The sequence below is a fragment of the Vipera berus genome, assembly GCF_964194415.1.
Source record: "Vipera berus genome assembly, chromosome: 5".
Classification (NCBI taxonomy): domain Eukaryota; kingdom Metazoa; phylum Chordata; class Lepidosauria; order Squamata; family Viperidae; genus Vipera; species Vipera berus.
In genome coordinates, this window is record NC_138207.1 from 19,845,877 (window position 1) to 19,870,399 (window position 24,523).

The 24,523-nt window shown below is 35.8% G+C and overlaps 1 protein-coding gene across 1 annotated transcript in view; it reads left to right on the forward strand.

Moving 5' to 3' along the window:
* BCHE (butyrylcholinesterase) overlaps window positions 1–24,523 on the forward strand; it is a 50,224-nt gene that overhangs the window by 20,182 nt on the left and 5,519 nt on the right. Inside the window, exon 3 of the mRNA XM_081329515.1 lies at window positions 23,456–23,622. Within this exon, the coding sequence (XP_081185641.1) occupies window positions 23,456–23,622 (167 nt within the window). The remainder of the gene's footprint in view (window positions 1–23,455; window positions 23,623–24,523) is intronic.

Sequence of the window (24,523 nt, forward strand, 5' to 3'; positions counted from 1 at the left end):
ATGGACTAAATTCTCCTTCAAAAAAGGAGAAAAATCTTTATGCGATTACAAAAATTAAAAATGGATATAATTTGTCTTCAAGAAACACACGTTAATAAAAGGCGAAAGATTTATACGATCTGAAGAGTAGTTTTATAAAACTGATATAAATTGTTTTATGTGTGATTGAAATTAATTCGTAATACTTTTATGGGCAATATTTGAGTAGGTAATAGAATATAAGAATATAAGAATGATGTGAAGGTATTATTTTGTATTTGAATAATCATTGATATGATATATATATGTATGTTTGGAATTTACCTATATGAGTTAAAGTTTGATAGTTTGAATAGCTTAGGATTGTTTGCGTAAGTTAGATCATGATTGTTTGTTTGTATTTTTATACCCTGTGTTTTGGTATTAGATTGGAAAGTATTATTTTGTATTTGTATAATTATTGATATGATATATATATATATGTTTGGAGTTTTCTTATATGAGTTAAAGTTTGGTAGTTTAAATAGTTTAGGATTGTTTGCGTAACTTAGATTATGATTGTTTGTATTTTTATACCCTGTATTTTGTTCTGGGAAGCCGGGGGGGGGAGGGGGGGAGGGGAAAGGGAGGGAGGGGTTGGGGAGGGTTGGGGAGGGGGAAGAGGGTGGGGGGAGGGGGTTGGGAGGTTTTTTTTTGGTTTGCTAAAGATAAAATGTATTGTAAAACTTTTTAATAAAAAAAAAAGAAACACACGTTAAGAGACAACATTATAAGTTGTTAGAACAACTGAAAATCGGTAAACTTTACTTTGCATTAGCACTTCAAAAGAAAAGAGGAATAGCTCTTAAAGAAACAATGAATGCCAAACAAATTTACGCAGATGAAGAGGGGAGAATATTAATGGTGGAAATAATAATGGATCAAAAACAGATACTGATGGTAGCAATATACACACCAAATGATAAACAAGAACAATTTTATCAAAAACTATATAAAAAAATACTAGATTTAAACTATCAAAATCTTTGTATAATGGAAGACTTTAGATGGAACTTTGGACTACAAAAGCGCCAAACAAGGGAGAAAAGGAGGGAATATATTACCTAAAATGTTTTTTTTAAAATGACAGAAGAACTCTGTATCCAAGATATATATAGAGAAAAAAAATCCAAAGAAATCATAATATACATTTTACTCAAATAAACATAAAGCATGGTCTAGAATTGATATGATATGGACATCATTGGAACTTAAAATGATGATACAAGAAGTTGAGACAGAAACTAATGTTTGGGCAGACCATAACCCAATAAAGATGACATGGAGAGAAACTAAGAAAAAATTAAGGTGTCCTTGAATAAATCTATATTGAAAGAAAAAGAAAATACTTAAGAAACAAATGGAGATAATAAAACATAAATTAAATTTAGCTGAGATGGAAATAATGGGTCAACAGATTAAAAGGGCTAAAAAGAATTTCTTTGAAAATGCCAACAAGCCAGGGAGATGGTTAGCATATAGACTGAAAAAGAAAAAGAGAAAAAATTGATAAACTAGCTGTAAGATCCAAAAGGTGAATTACAGTTTAAAAATGATACAATAATTTTTTTTTATTAAAGATTACTACTCTATAAGACAGAGGAAATTCCAAAAGAAAAAATACAGCAGTACTTAAAAAAAACAGACTTACCAAAAATTCCGGAGAATATTGGAAACATATTAAATGGAAAAATATCAATGATGGAGATTACAGAGGCTATAAAAATGCAAAAAAAGGATAAGACTCGTGGCCCAGATGGATTACCTGCAGAGTTTTATAAATCACTACAAAATGTGTAAAGTCCGATTCTGAAAGAACTGTATAATGAAATTCTCCTGGAGGCTAAAATACCAAATACATGGACTGAAGCTAATATTACTTTAATACCTAAACAAGACTCTAATTTAACACAAATAAAAAAATATATAGACCAATATCATTATTAAATGTAGATTACAAAATATTTGCTTCAATAATGGCAGAAAGAAATTTTTGATTGAATTTATACACACAGATCAAAATGGTTTCTTACCCAAAAGTCAGATAAAAAATAATCTAAGAATGATTCTTGATGTGTTAGAGTATTATGAAATTCATTCAGGGAAACAGATGGCTTTAATTCCTTGATGCACAGAAACTGACAACATAAACTGGCAATTTATGTTTCAGCAATTTGCAGAAATGGACTTTGAGAAAAACTTTATAAATGCAATAAAAACAATTTATTGTAAACAAACTGCCTAAATAATTGTAAATGGAGATCTTACAGAAAACTTCAATATTAAAGAGGGCACAAGACAGGGATGCCCACGATCTCCATTATTATTTATACTAACATTGGAAGTACTGAATAGAAACATTAGACGAGATATAAAAATTAAAAGACTGGAGACAAAAGATAAAAAATATAAATTACAAGCATTTGTAGATGACTTGGTTTTAATACTGGAAGATCCATTGGAAACAAGCACTAAACTTCTAGAACATAGAAAAATTTGGAGAAATGGCAGGGTTGACAATAAAAAGAGAAGACTAAAGTGCTAACAAAGAATTTAACAGAAAAACAAAAAAATCAACTAACAAAAAAACAAATCTTCAAATAGTTAAAAAGTTAATAACTTGGGAATCTATCTAACAGCAAGATGTGTAACAGTAAAAGAAGATAACTATGTAAGACTGCTAAAACAAATAAAATTGTATTTGGAAAAGTGGAAAAACGTCCAACTTTCAATGTTGGGGAGAATAGCAACAGTGAAAATGAATATCTTACCAAAAATACTCTTTTTATTTCAAAAGATCCCTGTAAGGCTGGGAAACACCTTTTTTCATGAACTGAATACAATAATATTGAAATTCATCTGGCAAGGAAAATAAATCTAGAATTAAAGTGAAAATGCTACAAGAAGCAAAAGACAGTGGAGGATTTGTACTGCCAGACTGGAGGTTATGCTACCAAGCAACCATTCTAACCTGGCCTAAAGAATGGATAATGCTGAGAGATAAAGGACTATTGTACCTAGAGGGGCATGAGCTACAAATTAGTTGGCATGTCTTTCTGTGGTATGGAAAGAATAAAATACATAGATATTTTCAAAACCACTTCATAAGGAATGCACTTCTTTCAGAATGGGAAAAAATAAAAGAAAAATATATATATTAAGATAGCTGAATGGCTTTCAACAATGGAAGCTTTTGCTTACCCAAATTTAATTAACTACGATAAAGTTGTGACTTATAAAGATATTTTGGATAATGAAGGAAAATTGAAACACAGACAAGATTTACAAGAACAAGGTATTGATCTAGCATGGTGGCCATATCTGGAAATTCAAATGAGATATGAAAAAGATGGTAAAACAACGGGATTTTATAAAGAACAGGCAGAATTTGATCAGATACTACTAAAAACAGATGAAAAGTTGATTAAGAAACTATACATTTCTGTTAAAGAGGAAGAACAAGTAAAAGAAACAATGATAACATGGGTAAAGAATTTTGGATATAATATCTGTTTGTTTGTTTGTTTGTTTATTTGTTTATTTATTTATGGGGTTTGTATGCCGCCCTATCTCCCAAAGGACTCAAGGCGGCTAACAACGATAAAAACACAAAATACAAACATTAAAAGGTATTAAATCAAATTATCCCATAAACAGTCCAATTAAAAACACAATAAAACAAAATTAAGAAAACCTCCCTTCCATCAGTCCAGGTCGGCCTGTTGAAAAAGCCATGTTTTAAGGTCACGACGAAAGGAATGGAGATCCATCCGGAGCTCCAAGGGGAGTTGATTCCAAAGGGCAGGTGCCCCCACAGAGAAGGCCCTCCCCCAGGGGGTCATCAGTCGACATTGTCTGGCCGACGGCACCCTGAGGAGGTCCTCCCTGTGTGAAGATTGGCAAAACTTATAGGAAAGAAATATTACATTAACTAAAGCAGTGTCGTATAAAAAAAACTTATATAAAATGTTTTACAGATGGCACCAGTGAGATTAGCAAAAATGTTTAAAAATACTTCAAACAACTGTTGGAAATGCAAACAAAGACCAGGTACTTATTATCATATCTGTTGGACATGACCCAAAGCAAAAAGATTATGAGTTAAAATACATTTATGGTTAGAAAAAATGACTAAAAAACAAATAGACTTTAAACCAGAATTATTTTTGTTAGGAATAATAAGAGCTAATTATGAGAAAGATTGCAGATATCTAATACTACACATATTAACGGCAGCAAGAATTGTATTTGCCCAAAATTGGAAAAATGAAAACTTACCAGCTGAAGAAGTACTAATTAAGAAAATTCTAGAGTGTGCAGAAATGGATAGAGTGACTTTAAAGATTAAAGAGAAAGAAGACTCAGTGTACTTTAGAACATGGGATAATTTCTATCAATGGCTAGAAAACGAGTCAGATAGAAAGGAACATGATATGTAATTATGAATATATAATAGCAAGAAGAAAGATATTAAGTGATTAATTGACATATTGTTTATGATAATTAGCTATTCTATTATTGTTAGTTAAATACATGTACCCAGACATTATGCTGTTTGCTAAATATTGAAAATGTTGGTTGGAAAAAACCCAACCCCAACCCTAACCCTAACCCTAACCCAAATCCCAACCCTAATTCCAATCCCACCTCATCCCTAACCCTATAAAAACTTATATCAGAAAACTATATATATATATATATATATATATATATATATATATATATATATATATATATATATATATATATATATATATATATATATATATAAAGAAAATAAACATTATCATTAATAATTATGAAAAGTTTGCACATGTTCATGTAAGTGTCAACAACAGTTCACTTTTGGAGACTAATAAAGCTACAGTATGTTAGCCAGATGAAAGTTTCTTAGTATTTTTCTTTGACTTTGATTCAAAGCCCATTTTGGTTTTGGTAGATGTTATTATGCGTATTAATCAAAGCATGTTTTCTTCTTTTGGCTCTGTTTTCTTTATGATTTATTTTAAATTCAGAGAGCCAGGATGACGGCTTGGTTCATTACTTGGTTCCTTTTTTAAAGCATAATTTTATCCTCATTTTTCTTCTTGACTTTTGGTGTTCTTCAAAAAGCCTTTGGAAGTGCATGAGTGATAGTAACGGGCACTATCAATCACTGTCACTGATACACTCAGCAAAACCCTTGTAAGGGGGACACTTTATTTATCATGAAGAAAATATTTGTCAGTCAGTTTCAAAAGTTGCCTAGGTTATGCCCTTTACATTACTTTAGTCATAATTATTCAGCACCATTTTCCACATGTAAGTAAAATTAATTTTCATTTTTAAAATGCCCTGACAAAGGAATGGAAAAATCATATGCAAGGAAAAAAAACACAGTTGAAGTAACTTGACAACATATCATTGCTATGGCTCTAGAGCAGGCATGTCAAACCTTGTTCCAATTCTCAGAAGCTTCCCAGTCTGAAAAATTCCCAGATTCATATCTTCAGGAATTTATTTAAAATTTAGCACCAATGGAGAAACATTCAATGTTATACAAAAGAAAATGACATCAACACATGTTTTTTATCTACTTTGTCCAGGAGGAAATTGCAAAGCCTCCAACCTATTAATGAGAATCATACCATGTCAGCTTCACACAAATTGTATCATAGATTTAGTTAATGCAAAAGGGACAGAAAAATATTTTTGACATACATAGGAGAGAAGAGAGGAAAACATTGCAGCAGGTAGAAACGTATCTATGAAAATTTATTTGACTAAATGCTTAGCAACAGGGATTCTATAGTCACATCCTGCATCTCTTGGCAGCAATAAAAATGTGGGGGGAAAAACTTCATAATTAACTAAAACTCTAAATAAATTCAGGTGGAACTTGAGAAAGAAATAATAAAGTAGAAGCTTGTTTTCAGGGGAATGAAATGTCCAGGTAATCAGAGACGAGATAGATGTCATCTTATTCTTATTAGTGAGCACTCTTCTGATTTTTTTCAGTATCGTAAGTCACCCAACAGAGGAAAAAAACCAACTTTAAACTTGATAAATTAATATGAATAGAATTGTTATGCCCCAATACAAGTTACACTGTAAGAATGATATAGGACAGCAATTAGTGGAAAGCAGAGTAGGCTGAAAATAACTTTCTCCAATCCTTATCATTTCTGCTTTTAGGTTTATTGATCCAGGCTAACTGAGCAACCTATAGGTTGAAGAAGAAGTTGAAGAAAACATTAAAATCATAAAAGATATATATCTCTAAGACAATAAAATTTACAATACAATAGAATATTGAACATGTAATAATCCAGGTCCATCCAGGAATTTTAAAAAGTCAAAATATGATAGTTAAAGTTCCTTTCCTCTTTTACGTGTGAGACTTGTACTACTTAGTAGCAGTAAGGGTTTCTAGATTTACATGTGACACTTTATTTGTGCAAATATGACCACTTTTACTTTTTTGACATTCCCCTTCAGGAATGCCCCTCTGACAACTTATTTATTCTTTAGCCTTTGATTTGATTGGTGTGGCTTATGATTTACTCAACCTGTTTAACAATATATTGTATAATAAATCAGATTTGACTTTGCATAGCATTATATCATAAATCAGGATTTACAAATTTCAGCAATTAGGATCACACAGCTTACTGAAATGGAGGTGTGGCTAGTGTAATCATGGGTGCTTTGCCTAGCTTCCCCAACATTATCTCCATTGTTCATTGCAATTTATATGTTGTGGCACCATTTATAAGTTGAGGGCGTTGCTTTGTTTTGCTTTCATTTTTGCTATTTTCTTGGTAATTTGTGCTTCATCCTGGCTAAAGCATCTATTTGTCAGTGCTTAAAGTACCTGTGTTTATACATAATTACAGATTTTATATTTATTTACTCATCATATTTTTAAGGCTGCCTAGTGTCATTACACCATCTCACAAAACATGACTCTGAGCAGCATACAATATACAAAAAAACCCATAAAATGAACAATGTTTTTTTTAAAAAACCACAATGAAAATTATTATTATTATTATTATTATTATTATTATTATTATTATTATTATTATTATTATTATTATTATTGGAAATACTCTAGGAAAGAGTATTAGATGTGTCAAACAATGTAGCTTTTTCAATAAATCACCAATTCCTTGAAAGCCCAGAGATATATCTTTTCTGCTATGACATCTGCCCTGTGGAACCTCTGAGGTGAGACTGGCTCCATCCTTAATGTCCTTCCATAAGTCCCTGAAAACCAAGCCTGTTGACACTGTCATGTTTTGAGGGACTTCTGGAAGGACATCAAGGATGGGGCCAGTCTCACCTCAGGGGCGAATGTATTCCCCAAGGTAAACATCCTGGCAGAAAAAGTATACTGCTCAAAAAAATAAAGGGAACAGAAAATAAGACATCCTACTATTAAATACAGTACATTGTGTTGTTTAAGTGTTCCCTTTATTTTTTGAGCAGTATACATTTCCTGGGTGCCACCAATTGTAGCTCCTTAGCAGAAGGGACCTGTAGCATATCTCACATAATTTCACATTGCTTTACAGCCTCAGCTTATTCTTCCTTTAGAAGGAATATGTTTCCATGCATGGACTAAGGACAAATAAGATATGACAAAGAGACTAATCAGCAACAGCTTCCATATTTCCAAATGAAACATCCTTAGAGATTTAGTACACAAAATAGTTGTGAATGGTAACCATAATTGCAGAATAAAATATTTCTATCCTCTGACTTTTTTAAAAACTTATTGATATGAAAACTCTGGAGAGACATGACTTATGTGCATGAATTAAATATAAAGTGATACAGACCTGCACAGGGAATCCTTGATATCATTTTATGAAATGATAAATGATTAGATGAAAAAGAGAAATGTTTTGGATTTCAAAATAAAATCTGGAGAGACAACTCATTATGCCAAAGCACATACCAATAGTCCTTGATGATAGGAAGACTGACTTCAGAAGTAATCTGAGCATTCATAAATTGTGAGTGTCCTGAATTCCTAATTTTATTCAATAAAAAAGTACCATAAGCCTGTTCTTCCCCACTCTCATCCCCCAAATAGTATCATTTGCTAATTTGAGGAAATCAAAAACTATATAACTTTTTTCATTTTTTATTTTTTTTCCATAAAGTCAATGGGTCAGATTACATTGAAATAACTGTAAAAAAGGACTTATCTAACACCCATTAATATTAATGGACTTAGATGCAAGTAATAGGACATGTATGTGCTTGTTCTATGGAAGTAAATGTATTTATTTATGAAATTAATATGTTGCCCATCTCACTTCAGAAAGAAACTTTGGGTGGCTTAAGCTAAGTAAGCCTAAATATATGGAATTTATTCTGACAATTAAGATTTTGGTAGCATTATTACCTATTCTGAGTGACACTATTGAATTATCCAACATCAACAGAAGCTATTCAGACAGAAAATTAGGAGTCAGATTCAAAGCTTTTCCAACTTTTGTTATGCTTTACTTTGTTTTAACTCTGGATTACCTTCGGGTTAAGCTTATTTGTGGTCAAATGCCAGCTGCCAAGAATTAATATATACAACAGAAAAAGAAATAATATGAAAGAAAACAATTTACAGAATTAAAATGTACAAAGATGTAGAAAAAGTGATTAATTTTGTTCCATGGCATCAGAGGATTAGACAAATGTAAATATTTTTTTTAAATGGAAATCCTAAGCTTGATCTGCAATAACATTTACACAGAACTTGGCTATCTTTCAAGATATTTGTGCAGGCCCATCTGCCAGGAGGTGAACTTTCTCCTTATCAGAATGTCCAAGATGAGTTAGCAGCAAGGTGCTTATCAAAACAGAATGCCAAGACATGTAAAAAGGGCAGAGCAATAAGAATGCATCATTGTCTCTAGTTTATGAAGATAATGGATCCTTTGGCAAGATGTTGTTGTATCTTCCACCAACTAGTTTAGACGGCAAACAACAATCTCAACAGAGAGAAGGCTGTCCAGCCCAGCTTGCATGAGATGCCATTTAGCTACTTAGCAGGCATAAATCCTCTTCCATACAGTGTTTATTCAGGTAAGAAGGGAAATTGTGCTCCAATCTGAAGATAAGAAGTTTCAATTCCAAGTTAAAATTTTTAATATTGAATTTAAGAAAATCAGATCTTATAACACTTTCCCGAGATGACTGAAAACTATCCAAAAGGGTAAAGAAGGACAGAGATCTCATTGAGAATCAATTATGGCAAAAGGGGAAGGTGACATAACCTCAAAACAAACTCAGAAATCCAATTCAGATTCCAAAGAGCAAGATAAATAGTTTGAGTTCAAAAGAACTTTGAGTAAAGATCCTTTTTTAAAAAAAAAGGATTGGATCATTTTAAGAAGTCTTGAATCTTTGTAAATACAAATCCGGAAACTGTAAATGAAAATGCTAATCACTTCACCTTTATAGATGTTTATAAGAGCAGGTTCATAAGTAATTGTTCTGCTGTATGGAAAAAGACAAAATTGCATTAGTGGGCTTATGGACCCAATGAGTGACAGCTTTTATTTATTCTCTCCAGGTAGCAAAGGATTAAATATAAGTCCCAGGACTTTAGCTTGTTCTACAGAGATCTTAGATCTACAGAAATGGATGCAGCTGTTAAGCCTTTTGGAGAAGGCCACTACCTGTGTCTTAGAATAACTGACAATGAGCCTTTCTGTTATATAATATAAAGAAGAGAATTGAAGACTTCACTCCAAGTGTACTTGCATTATGGAGAGGATTATTGTGTTATCAGCATAAAGAGGAACTAAGATGGATTTATTGGCCATTTAGGAGGATAGAATGGATTGATTTTCAAAGTTTGGTCTACATTTTGAGTATAAAAGTTAATAATATAAAAGTTTAAAATGAAGGGATCTGATATACAACTTTGTTTCACTCCTTTTTGGATGGAGATTGGCATGGAAAGAAATTCAGGGTTATATATAGCTAGCATAAAAGTATTTTAACACAATTTCATGATCAAAAGTAGGAGTGTTCAATCAATAAAAAAGCTCCCAGCTTCATCCAAAGCCTGTCTCTGTGAATTAAACTGAATCCTGACTTTAAATCAATGAAGGCGGCATTGTCTCTTAGACAATTAAAATATTTTTCCAGTAAATAGTATACTATTATGCAGTGGTGAGATTTGAATTGCCTGGATTAAATCCAATTTGCTTCTCAGTCAAAATCTTATCTTCAGTCAAGTAGACTGTTCCAAGAAAGGTAGCTAAAGTAAAGTTTGCTAATTTTACTTAGAAAACTGATGTAAAAAACTTATTCCACAGATTTATAGCTCACCCTGCTTCATATCTGATATGATCAACCTTTGAATCTCTTTTCAGTTAGAACAACTGGAGAAAGTCTGTTCTGATCACAATCTAAATAACACCCCCAACCCTAAAAGACAATAATTGAATGGGGTCTATGATAACTCACTGCAGCCAGGTGGGCGTGACTGGGCAGGCACGGCCATCTGAGCTTTGCCAGGTGGGCATGACTGGATGGGCATGGCCAGGCCGACATGAAGGATTAGGTGGCAAGTGAGGAAAGAATGTAGAGAAGAACATCAAAGATGATTCAGAGATATGAAGCTAAATCCTGTGAAGGACCGTTAAAGAACAGGGCATATTTAGCCTTCAGAAAAATTGACTGAGGAGTGACTTGATAGCAATCTTCCAATATGTGAAGGCTGCCTATTGGCCAACTAGATAAAACCAGACTATGAAATCAACTCTAAAGGGTAGTTAAAATTAGTTTTATTGAGAGGATATAACAACAGAATGTTAAAAGTCTGATAATGCTCTATGTCCTTCTCCACCTTCCTACAGCTCAGTGAATTAGGGTTGTGGTGGTCCAAGCTGTTCTGAAAGTTGTTTAGACATTCTGGACTTAAAGAAATGATTTAGCCCCTTTTGCATAGTCTAAGGCAGGACTTTTCAACCAGTGGTACGGGTACCACCTGTGGTACATTGGCACCTGGCAGATGGTACGCGACCATCCCAGAAAAGTGGTAGCCGGGGAGGGGAATGAGCTGAACCAGCGGCAGCACCGCAGAAGCCTGAGCAAGAGATGGCTGGAGCTGCAGGGCAGTCAGGGCTCAGTGGAAGCACCAGGATCAGCGCCAGGCTCCAGCTGGAGCTTGGTGCTGATCTTGGTGCTTCTGCTGAGCCTAGAAGAAGTGCCAATCAGCTGGAATGTTGCAGCATCTCCAGGGTCTTGTGATTTACATTCAGATGCTTGGCAACTGATTCATATTTATGATGGTCACAGTGTCCCAGAGTCATGTGAAGTGACCAAAACCTGCTGCAACCACCCAGCAGATGGGGGGGGGGAATAAAATCCAACCACCCCACCCCACCCCCACTGCCAATCCTCAACAGAAATGCTCATAACAATGAAAACCTCGGACAGGAGGAAGAGCACCGCTGGGCAGGCAGGCAGGTGTCTTGCTAGGCTGTGGCTTGGGGGACACTTTTTCAGTGCCATTGTAACTTCAAACAGTCACTAAGTGAACTGTTGTAAGTTGAGGACTACCTGTACTTTATCACTTTTTTCCTTTTTTTTTGGTCATCAAGTTTTTGACACCTTGCTAGGCGACTGGTGATACTTGGATGTTGCCATATCCTAAAAGTGGTACAATGGGTGAAAAGGTTGAAAAGCCCTGGTCTAAGGGGGCCAAAGCGTATCCAATAAAATCATCTTCCTTACTCTCTGTGCTGCACTTTCAGGGTACAGATTTATTCTTCATGATGTCCAAGGGAACTTTGGTGGAAACTGCACAAACTTGAAAAAGGTAGAATTTCCTGATTGTGAGCATTATTAAGCAGGGGAACAGGCTGTTTGCTGGAGTCATACATGCTCAATCACTGGGAGTTTTCAAACCAATATTCAACCTCTCGTTTGTCTGGGATGATTTGAGGAATTAATAATTTATTTAATTTATATGCTGCCCACCTCACCATCTAAAGCAATTCTGGGAGGTTTACAATACAGTTGCAACATAAATATAAAAAAAGATTATTGCTTTGGACAGGGGTTGAACTAGAAGATCTCCCAGCTCTATTATTCTATGTCTGTGCAATGATGAATGAATATACTCTGCAGAACTCTTAGTGAACTTTTGCTTAAAGGGGGAACTTACTACTAGCTGCCAGACATCCAGAGTTTCTAAAGCCCTAGGGTTAGATTATTCTGTTTTCTTGACAAGCACTCTTTTACTAAACACTAAGAATGTCAGCCCACTTCTTCTTAGCTTGAATAAGATACCGAAGAATGGAAGCTTTATTACAGACATTCATCCAATGCTCAGTATGTCCAATTCCTCTCAGTACCTTGTGAAGTATACTTTCATTAGAATGCTAGACACATCAAGCTCTTTCCACTCCAGCAGCCATAAATTAAGGGGGGGGGGAAACAAAACACTAGAAACATCTTTTTATGTTGGTGGCTCAACTCTTAAGTCCCCTTAAAAGTGAAAGTCCTACCAGTGTTACAGAATTGGAAGCACTTTGTTCTATAGTTAGAATTTAGCAGAGACTCCGCAAATAGCTGCATGTCATTGTTTAGAAAAGACGGGAAGAGCTGTTCTGGCTATAGAGTGTTATACCAGCATGTAGGAGAATAGAATATGTAATATGGTGCCCTCATTGTCTGGTCCAATGAACTAATTGTGCATTAGAAATGATGGGTTTGTAGTGGCTTATCGACACACCTTTTCTGTTAAGACCTAGGGAGAACAATTGTAGCAATATCTCAAAATGTCAACTCTGTTTTAAGATTTCTCTCCCAGCTCCACTGCCCTTAAGTCCTAGGGTGGACGCCCACCACACACTTGCAATTTTCAACAATGGGAGTGGAGAGCAGACTTTAAGGTGGGCATGAATTGAAATTAGACAGCCTGTTATTTCAGTGCTGTTTCCAAACATGTTCTTAAGCTCTACTAAAAATCCCCTACCTTAAATATTTATTTCACACTTAATGAAAATCTAGATTCTGTATAGCTCCTAGAGAGACAGGATTTTTCTGATCCTTCTCCTCCCTCTCCCCCACCCCCCCAAAAAATACAACTCAATCATGCAAGCATTCAGCAGATATTTTTTATTTATTTTAATTTATTTTAATTCCATTTATATCCCGCCCTTCTCCGAAGACTCAGGGCGGCTTACAAGCTTAGCAATATTATTTACAAGAAAATGTTTTGGAAGGCATTGGTAAAAATGATGGTTAGATATCATTAGAAAGAAGTTCCTCAAACAATCAGGTCCTATATACGAAGACTTTTGTAGAACTAATGGCAGCCAACACCTTGAACTGTAACTAGGAGTTACATTACATTTACAGTTACTCTTATATTGTCATACTGCAATGTGGAAGACCTAGAGAAGACTTTTTGGTAAAATTCTTCTTTAAAGGTATTTATTTTAAAAAAATGTCTGTGTGATCATATACTGTACAGTAACAGATAAGAAAAAGAACAAAGACATCATACTGTAGGTTTCAGCTGGGACAAGGTGATCTTCTAGAGTATTGAAAACCTTATTACTATGGGCTAGGTAAAGGTAAAGGTTCCCCTGCACATGCGTGCTAGTCGTTTCCAACTCTAGGGGCCGATGCTCATCTCTGTTTCAAAGCCAAAGAGCCAGCACTTGTCTGAGGACGACTCCGTGGTCATGTGGCCAGCATGACTAGACGCCATAGGCACATGGAACGCTGTTACTTTCCCACTGTAGTGGTCCCTATTTTTCTACTTGCATTTTTACGTGCTTTCGAACTGCTAGGTTGGCAGAAGCTGGGACGAGTAACAGGTGCTCACTCTGTTACGTGGCACTCGGGATTCGACCCACCAAATTTCCAACCTTCTGATCGAGAAGCTCAGCATCCTAACCCACTGAGCCACCGCCTCCCTACTATGGGCTACTGTCCTCCAAAACTAGCTTTGTACTATCTACGTCTTGTAGAGTAGCATGAAAGAATCTCTATCCCTTCCAGAACAATTTTCACTACAATGGCAAACTTCCTTCACTGCATAGGAGCAGGCTGAATTACTCAGTCATGGCATTATAACTATTGGGCCTATTTCATAAAAATTGTGCTCAATGTGTAGATATCAGGAATCTGGTGATTGTAATCATATCATGTAGAAAAATGCCAACAGACAATAAAAGGACTGTGATACATAGGAAATACAGATTACTTGTCTGTTTTTAACATCAATTATAGAGGCAATTGTTAGAGGCAAAGCCTTCTTTCTATATATTTAATTCCATTTGTTTCAACTCTCAAAAGATCAGGAAAGTTTCAATTATTTAAAAGTAAATGAAACTATTCTATAATACAAAACCATTAGTTTAAGTAAGGAGTATTGAGCATGAAATTGGCTTATCTGCAGATGTCATGGGAACAGAAACATATATTGGTCCTGGTTTGGCACAAACCATATTGGTAATGGAGGCCTAAATCTGAGAACCTAACCTAAGCCTCAATTCTTAATGTTGATTTACTAAACAACCACATATTCTACTTTATCAGTTTGGATGAGATGTAGAGCTATGGTTTATCTGAAACCAATGTTATATATATGTTAAGGTGACCTGTCTGCTAATATTGACTTTTGGCCCACTGCAAATCATATTTTTAAAAAGACCTGTTGGGTGAAGTTATTTTTAACAGTCTTAATAATTTGCTCATAAAGAATAGTTGCATTTGGGGCGCTGGATTTTACTACCAGCACCAGAATCAAAAGCAATGGTTACTGATGCCTACTGGAATCAATCAGTTGCAGTGGGTTGAGAGATGGTATAACTATAAATACAGCTAAGACATGACAGCAGCTAGAACTTTTCAAAAGCATTGAAGTTAGGTTTCTGTACTGCATCAAAACAAAATCATAGTTTCTAGGAGAAATCAAAGAAAAAATCACTTAAAGACCTTCAAGATTGTATAGTAAAGGATATGTATCTGTGGAGGTATCTGATCTATAAATAGACAAGTGTTCTACTTGTATGCATGACACCAGAAAGATAATATAATTTTCTAAATAGACTCAAATGCGTTAAACATTAAAAATACAATTTCTTTTAAATGATAGATACAGGTAACAGATAGATAAAATATTATTTTGCTCATTGATCAACCCCCCCAAAAAAACCCATAATCAATAAAATTAACAACATAAAACTGTCCTCTAACAAGAACTATTAACAAACATTTGTGGGCAAAGCTTATGCATAATAAATTCAGAAACAGAGAAATAAATTTATCCCTATTATTTAATAGATAGTGCAGATAAAAGATGTGCCAGGAAGTTTAAGTAAAATGGGTGTCATCAAATTGTAGTGAGCGTTGTTGTAAAATTGGCAATTCAGAAGAACATGGGATATGATTTCTATGGCACATATATCACAGGGATTTCATGTACGGTTTTTCTATATTTCCCCTCCAGGATTGGTGGGGGGGGATGCATTAAACATAGCCTCACATTGCAATGAACGAGGACATACATTCAGTTTTGCAGCCACTAAGATTGTTGGCTGAGCAGGTACAAAGATAGCCAGTGAAATGATTGAAGCCTGGAAAATGGGCCCCTTGTCAGTCAAAGGAGTGCTGATTTACCACCAGCTTATCAGGTACTTAGGAGCAGAGGATTTGGCAGCACAAGGAAACAACAGCCAATAACTTAATAGCTGCCAATCCACACCCTAATCAACAAATAAAAAACCACACACAACCAGGCAGCATACAAATTCTATGCATAGAATAGTCCAAAGCACACATTCTGGTAGAGAGAAGTTCTCTGGGGTTCCAGCAATAGTTCAAAAGTTTGGAAGACAAAACCTCTGGTCTCGGTGACAGACCCAGATTAGATCCTGCAATATTATCATGGGCCATGTATATTTGCCTTCATTCATGATTAAACATAAAGCTCTCCAAAACTTGAGCTGTGACATGATATAAATATGAAGTTGGCTTAACCATCAACATTTGGTTATTTCCAATTATATTGTGAGGGAAATCAACAATTTGCATTTGACTTCCATATCTAAGATCCTTTTTATTAGTATTGATCTGGGTTTGATCTAACTCTAAGTTTAAGATGACATCACTGGGGAAGCCATAAAGCTCAGTTTCTTTGGGATTGGTTTTTCGCTGGAAGATTGTAGTTGTCTGCTAATATTAGACGATCAGTTTGCTAGGATTGTGATGTAGTTTCAACCAGTAAATAAAAATAAATACAGGAAGTTTATACAGCTTCTTACTGAATGGTTAACATAATTTCTTAGGTAACACTTCTTTTCAAAATTGCAGTTAAGAAATAATGATGACTAAATATTATTATTATTATGGCATGGGTCCGGACTACCTACGGGAGCACCTTCTGCCAATGTCAGCACCCCACCGTCCTGTGCGCTCCCACAGAGAGGGCCTCCTCAGGGTGCCACCGCTCAAGGAATGTCGGCTGGTGGCCCCCAGGGGGAGGGCATTCTCAGTGGGTGCGCCAGCCCTCTGGAACAGCTTGCCAACCGAAATCCGGATGGCCCCTGACCTCCGCACCTTCCGGCGCGAATTAAAAACTTACCTGTTCCAGCAGTCCGGCCTGGCCTGATAGCTCTAATTGGGGTCCCAGTTTGTATTTTGCTATTGTTTGTTTTTCACTATTGTTCATTCTGTATGCCTACCTTATTCTGTACACCGCCCCGAGTCCCTCGGGAGAAGGGCGGTTTATAAAAACGAATAAATAAATAAATAAATAAATAAATAAATAAATAAATATATACCGAGATTTAAAATTAATGTTCATAACTTTCTATTTATATTTGAGAAACCATCTCAAATATAATGTTGCAGTTGATAAAAGAATCTGATACAGGATTGTGCCTTGAAGCTGTGACAGTCATAGTAGTAGGAAACCACAATGAGCAATATATTTATTTAGTTATGAAAATTTCCCATAGAAGTGCAGATTTCTGATAAATTTGATTGATTTGACAATAACTATTTAACTATTTGCAACAATGTCACAAAGGTAATAAATACTTTTTTAATGAAATCAGTGATTAATAATTATATACATATAGCTATGTATATATGGAGAGGGAAAGACACAGAGAGAGATGCAACTTTTCAAGATCCTCATATATGTATTGCATTGTAAAGCATTTTCAGATTAATTTCATTAACTAAAATGTTTTCTGTTAAAAGAATAAGATACTTACCTGTTGATTGGAAGCATACTTTCATGGACAAGAAGCACTGTAAATGTAAATATATGTTTTAGTATTAAGCCTGTTTGAACAGCTTCTGACCTCAACTGTGCAATTTCTATAAACAGGGCTTTTTTCTCATAGAACGCTCAGAACGGAGTTCCGGCACCTTTTTTGGATGGAACCTTGTAGGGTAGGCAAGGCGGGTTGTATGACATGTGTGAGTTCCGGCACCTTTTTCTTTTACAAAAAAAGCACTGTCTATCAATATTACACTGAGATGTGATTTGAGATTATTTGTGCCTCAAAATAAAGCTTTATAAAATTCAAATTGAAAATCAAATTGTATATGGTAGGTAAATACTTTTGAGACTTCATCCATAAAACAAGATTATATGCTAATATACTATTATGCCTATGATATCCATCCTTAAAGTCATCTTCCTTCCTTCCTTCCATTTGAAATACAGTTGTTTTGAACTTGAAATAGAGTATTTCAAGTTCAAAACATTTTGAATTTGGAATATTGTGCACACGTCTATTTGTATTACCATTTTGTTTCTAAGATTGATGTCATGAAGAGCTCTAATTATTCAGAGGCTTCTTCCCCAGGCTTCAATTTATTTTTCAGTCTTGAACTACACAAAAGAGACTATCTCTAGAGAAGTCTTTGTGAGGAAAAATAATGTTGTAAGAAAGACTGGGACAAAGGAGCTTGAACCATCCTATTCATTTCATGCTTGGGACTCAGTTGCACTCTTCATAATTCCTTTTCAGCAAAGAGAGCAACAGTAAGCAGATAATTGATTTCAGTGATTGATACTAGATTTATGGGCCTCCTCCATACTCAGTCATTCATTCACCAAATTAGCAAGTGCTACATGGAGAAGACTTTATTTTATCTGCTTAGTATTTACCTGAAAAAGTTGATCATCTTATGAGGAAAAAGACAGAGGTTGCACTCTTAATCACTGTCAGAACAAGAGTGGAATGCAAAGGTATGAAACCCTTTTCAAAGCCATGTTTTTTTTAAAAAAAATCCCAGCTTTAATAGAAGTCTCAAGTCACTTGTTTTCTGACATGTCTTCCTAATTTATTTGTTGTTTTCTATCTAATACATGATTTTTAAATTATTATTACTAAGATTTCTATGTCATCCAGTGCTCTATTGTAAGAAGCAGGCAGGACAGCAGGCTATCAGAAAAACCCTTTATTCAGGAACCAGGCAAGGAACAAGTTAACAGCGCTTCTATTTATACTACAGCTGTCTGACCATCAGCCAATCGGGGCTGTGCCGGTTTCCCGCTTGTTAGTTAGAGCCAATTGGTGTCTTGCTGGTTTGACAGCTCGGAGCTGTCAAACTGGTTGCGCTTGCGCGGTAGCCGGCAGACTCTGACAGCCGAGAGCTGTCAGCCGGCTCGCGCTTACGTAGTCGTTCTCCGGCAGCTTTTGACAGCTGTCAAAAGCTGCCGCGGCTTTTACCTCAGCCCCATTGAACTTGTATATAAACTTGTGTGTGTAACATAACAATTAACGTGTGAATACACAACACCCAGTCTGTCTAGATCTGAGCAGACTACAACATAAAGATTAAAAATAACCCTGTTACGATATACCCAACCTTATCACCCCCCAAATTCTACCTTTCCTAGAGCCAAATTTCATCTTTCTGCAGAAACTCATCAGGTTGATGGTACTTTGTGTATATGAGAACAAGCTATTTCATACGAAGGGAGCCTCTCTTATGAAGTCCTGACTACAGGGTCCTTGCAGATGCAACTCCACAGGGAACAGGGCCATCAGCAGATTATCTGTCATGATCTTATAAGATAGATATATTTATTTCTTGGAGATAACTGTCCCTGAGTTATGCAGAGATTTAAACTTGGTAACGAGCATCTTGAATTGCACTAGAGGCCAACTAGTAGCTAGATCAGCTTCAAGAACTAGAGTGCATTCTCTGAAATGTTCGCCCACTCCTAGCTTGAGCATGGTTTAATCATATTGTTGTGTACTGAGTTCAGGCAGGAACATGCTTTTATTGTAGAGCAGGAACTGAACTGAGAAAACAGGGCTGCGATGCAGCTATTTATACACTGGCCTCTAGATGGCGGCCAATAGGTTTAAAGCAACCTATTGCCACCCTAGAGGCAGCCAATGGCAACTCCAGAGATGGGTTGTCTGAGAAGCTAGGAGCCATTAGCTGGCTTCTAGCTTAATCAACCTTCCAGCATTCAAAACCCACATGGTACACTCAGATAAACAAGGCCCAATACATTACACATATGATGCAACATTTTTCTATTTCTGTGATTAGCAAAGCATTCCCTGCTTCTGTGCCCTACACAGGAAGATTCCAATGCATCAATTGCCCATAAAACACATCACTAGCTGCATATTGTGGCCTTTTTGTTTGTTTCTTGTACAGTCTCAGCCAAGTAGAATAAAATATGATATTCAGTAGGCTGTGAGAAGAGGCTTTGACTAGGAGGCATTTTGTGCTCTGAAGGCTTCAAGGTCATTCACATCACTTTAAGCCTCTTCTTAGCCTTCTCCAGCAGTCATAAAAGCTTTTCAGAGGCTTCAGAGGGTGCATTGGAAAGAAACCCTTTGTGATGCTTCCAGTAGCTCTTTTCACAGCTCCCCTCAAAATTATACTGTGCCATTTTTGCAGAACATAATGGAGGCCTCATCAACATCACAGCTGCACAGATGATAGTGGTAGGGAAGGTTTTCATAGGGGAAATTCATCCAAACATGGAACATTGGTGAGAATAAGCTCTGGGGCAGACAAAATTTATATGAGGCATATTTTGCATTTTCTTCGTTCCATCCCTAGCCTATGTTTGAAATTCAGCAAAAATGTTAAATGAAACCATATGTAGAATTAGATAGTTACTTTCCACTGTTATATCTGAATACTTGCTGTGGAGAATTTACAGGTGTCCTGCCTGTGGCTGTAACAAAAACAGTGGGTGTCTTTTGTAAAACAAACATCACTGGGTATTTACCAGTGTCACACCATGTAATTATAGCATCTTTGTTCTTTTGAAATAGTAGTATGACAATCCAGCCCTTGTATAAATCAAACAATTTACCTCCTGAATGGGCTTCTTTTCTTCAGCTCAACGTGGACTTCAAATCCAATCCCTTTTTATCAAGGCCTTCCAGCAAGGAAAGGTAGCATTCATTAACAACTCTGCCTTTTCAAGATGAGGGGGAGAAAAATCTCTGAAGTAAACATTTACAATTCTCCAAATTTTCTTCAAATGGCCAATCTTTATCTTTCCCTTTTAGGTAGGTAAACAAGCTTAAACCTTCCCTGTCCTCAGAAAGAGGTAGTTTTTCTTTGCCAGCTTTCCTGGCTCTATACCATGGAGAAGAATACCAAATTACTAGGTTCAATTCTGCACATTCAAGCCTTTTTATTGCATTGCCCTCTCTGAATGTCATTAGATAGCATTTATAAGGTTCTGCCAGCCACATTAACGGAAGCTTTTGTTGCTGTTTTTTAGGCCTTTATTTTGTGATTTGATTGTGCACCAGCTTTTTGCAAAGTGTCCTGCTGAAAAATGGATGTCAAGTTTTAAAATGGAATTTTAATTTTCCTCATTTGTTTTATTTATACACAACCAAACTAGAAGCATCTCTTCTATGTCTCTGTCATCACTGATATGCATTCTACTAATTCTTTCTTAACTGGAGATGTCCAGGATTGCTCCTGGAGTATGCAATTCAGACACACATTTTACTGTTGTTGTTGCTATTACTTATTTATTAAATTTATATATCTTTCATCTGACAGTCTGGTGACTCTGGATGCCTTACCACTATTGTAAAAAGAAAAATACAAACATTATAACATTAAAACAGCAAATATAGAATTAGCCTAAATCAAATAACTTAGAAATCAGAATACAGTAGGGCGAGGGGATGGGCTTTTCTTCCCAGTCCACTAATCACTGCCAGTGTGGATTGCCCCCATTGGGTGTCCAGGCCAGTAGACAAAACTAGAGTTACCTTGAGGTATGATGGGCAGCCTATAAATTTATAAGTAAATAAATAGGTTTTGAGACACCTCAGGAAGATGGGGAGGTGTGTGATTTCACCTTGAAGGGCACAATGTTCCAAAGGACAGGAACAATGGCAGAAAAGGCCCTTCTTCTGGACCCCACCAGCCAGAGTTCCTTGACTGACAGGGTCCACAGCATCCCATTCTGCCAAAACAAATGGGCAGGGCATTGTTGTTGGAATGAAATGGTTCTTCAGGTATGTAAAGTGTTTCCACTATGTTCATTATTAGGGGAAAAACAAGGTCATGAGAGCAGCTCCTTATACTACTTAGATGTTAACTGGATTACATTGCCAATCCTTCTGTTATGAAAAGTCTATCTGTGCACATTCTGTGAAGATTTAGACCCTGCAAGAGAAATCAAAACATATTGCATAGGTCAAGGCAAGAAGTGGAATTACCATAAAACAATGATGAATTGCATTCTTAAACGGCTGGTATCTGCCTGAAATTCTGCTTGAAGCTTCAAATAATGTATGCAATTCAACCTCAACAGTCTATATTGGATTAAAGGGTCAGTTATTAAATCAGAATGAAGACCTCCAATGTCCCTTCTAACTCTGTTATTCTGTTTCTATGATCCTGCCCCTTTCCTTTCGTCCATTATCTCTTCCTAAAGAAACTAGTCCAACCCTCTGTTCAAGAAGGAGACCCTATAACATTTCAGATAAATGGTTGTCTCTTTTTGAAAGCCTCCAGTGATTGAGCATCCACAACTTCTGAAGGCAAGTTGTTCCATTGATTGATTGCTTCTCTCCTTGGTTAGTTTCCATCCATTGTTTCTCATCTTGCCTTTTGGTGCTTTAGAAAATAGTTTGACACCCTTGTCTTTGTAGGAACCTCTTAAATATTGGAACACTGCTATCATGTCTTCCCTAGTCCTTCTTTTCATTAGACTAGACATACCCAATTTCTGTAACTGTTCTACGTAACATTCTTCATGTGAATTTTTCTCTCACAATTCGTATCCACACAGATTTATTCCATTAGTTATAGGTAAAGGTTCCCCCGCACATGCGTGCTAGTCGTTTCCAACTCTAGGGGGCGGTGCTCATCTCCGTTTCAAAGCCGAAGAGCCAGCGCTTGTCCGAGGACGTCTCCGTGGTCATGTGGCCAGCATGACTAGACACCAAAGGCGCATGGAACGCTGTTACCTTCCCACCTTAGTGGTCCCTATTTTTCTACTTGCATTTTTAAGTGCTTTCAAACTACTAGGTTGGCAGAAGCTGGGACGAGTAACAGGTGCTCACTCTGTTACGTGCACTCGGGATTCGACCCACCAAACTGCCAACCTTCTGATCGACAAGCTCAGCGTCCTAACCCACTGAGCCACCATTATACTACTGTAAATGGCAAGGCATAGTAAGTGATCTTTAATGTATAAACTTGCATTAATAAAACTCCAGTATGGAATTTTGTTAATAGCAATACTTCTGAGACATTTTCCCCACTTTATCTACTTTCAACAGGTAAAAGATGCTTTCTTCCATTATGAAACTTTTTTTAAAAAAAATACTTTAATCAGTATATTATTCATTTTACCTACATCACTGTACATAGTTGCAGAAATTTCTGCCTAAAAGGAAACAAAACAATGCAATGTCATTCACATATGCAAATGAGACATTAGCAATCTCATTAAGCATTTAGTGGATTTGTTTTTGTTATTGTTATCCAAGACATTTCTTTTTACCCTTGAAAATTTGAGCTTATCTTCAAAACTTATAACTTGACTACTTAATTATATATAATGCATCAAGAAAAATCCAATCCATTCCAAATGCATATTGTCAATCTTGCTATTACTATTAGTGTTAGCAATACTATATACTATCCCATAGTGCTTTACAAAGCATATTGCCCCAAACCATCTGGGTCCTTATGTTTCTGACCTCAGAAGGGTGGAAGGCTAAATCAACCTTGAGCCCTGTCAGGATTGAACTCCAGACTATGGGCAGAGTTAACCTGCAATATTGAATTCTAACCATTGCACCACCAGGGCCCCAGGAATGTTGATATTTACATATAGAATTATGCAAAATTTCTAAGGTTTGGAATGATCAACAGGATTTTTTTATGGCTGATATGCCCAGCTAATTTCCCATGAGGACTCTAATACTTTTCTTTAATATTACAGAACACCCAATGGAAGTCAGATTAATGGGATAAGATGGCCAATCTTCACAACCACTGAACAAAACTACTTAGCATTAAGCACAAATGCTGCAAAGATTCAAACAAAATTGCGTGCTCAGACGTGTAGATTCTGGAACATCCTTTTTCCTAAGGTTCTGGAGATGACAGGTAATTTTCTTGCTAAATATATTTGTATTCGGTAAATTGGTTAATTCAAGTTCATCTTGCTTCTACTACATTTTAATTTCAATTTTAAGACTTTGTGGGTAAATAATTATTTTTTGTAAAACCAAATACAGCGTTTATTTTAAAAAGATAGTATTCACTAAAATAAATCTCCATTAATTTCAGATAGGTTCCCCACTTCTATCTCCCCACACCAATCCTATTTTGTACGCTTGAATTTTTTTGCATGCAATGAGGAATATCTTTTAATGCTATAATCTGGATAGTGCTTCCACTAGCATATAGCAACTCATTGTTGCTCAAACTCAGTGAATATGATACAGTAGTATGAAAAAAGCAAAGCAAGCAACTATGCTCATGTAAAGATTATAACAGTAATACAAAAATAGCAGCAGCACAAAAGAGTATAACATGATGAATGCATTTGCAGTAGTTATAATTAGACACGCTGAAAAGAATGGGGATTCATGTTAGGTAAGGTTTCTTAAGTTCTAGTGATTTTATTTGGTCTACCTTTAGTATAATTAGATCTAAATTTGACCCATTATTTCTAAAATCACATTTGTACAAACACTGTGCAAAGCTTCAAATCCCTTTAAAGCTACTTTGCAAAGCAATATAGTTTAATAAAATTGCATGAACCAATGACTGAGATAGAATACTAAAAATAGTTCAAGGGCACCTTGAGATTAGTAGTCATGTACAAGGTGGATTCAGTAGAATTCTTGTTCCTCCTATTTATTTCTTTAAAAAATCTCAGTGGAAAAGTGACATATCATGTTTAGGCCATTTATTCTGTCAGCAGCATGATAACACCATAGTACTACTTGTTTCAGATTGTAGCTCATATAAAATATCCCTAGTTATAGTTATAGTTCCATTA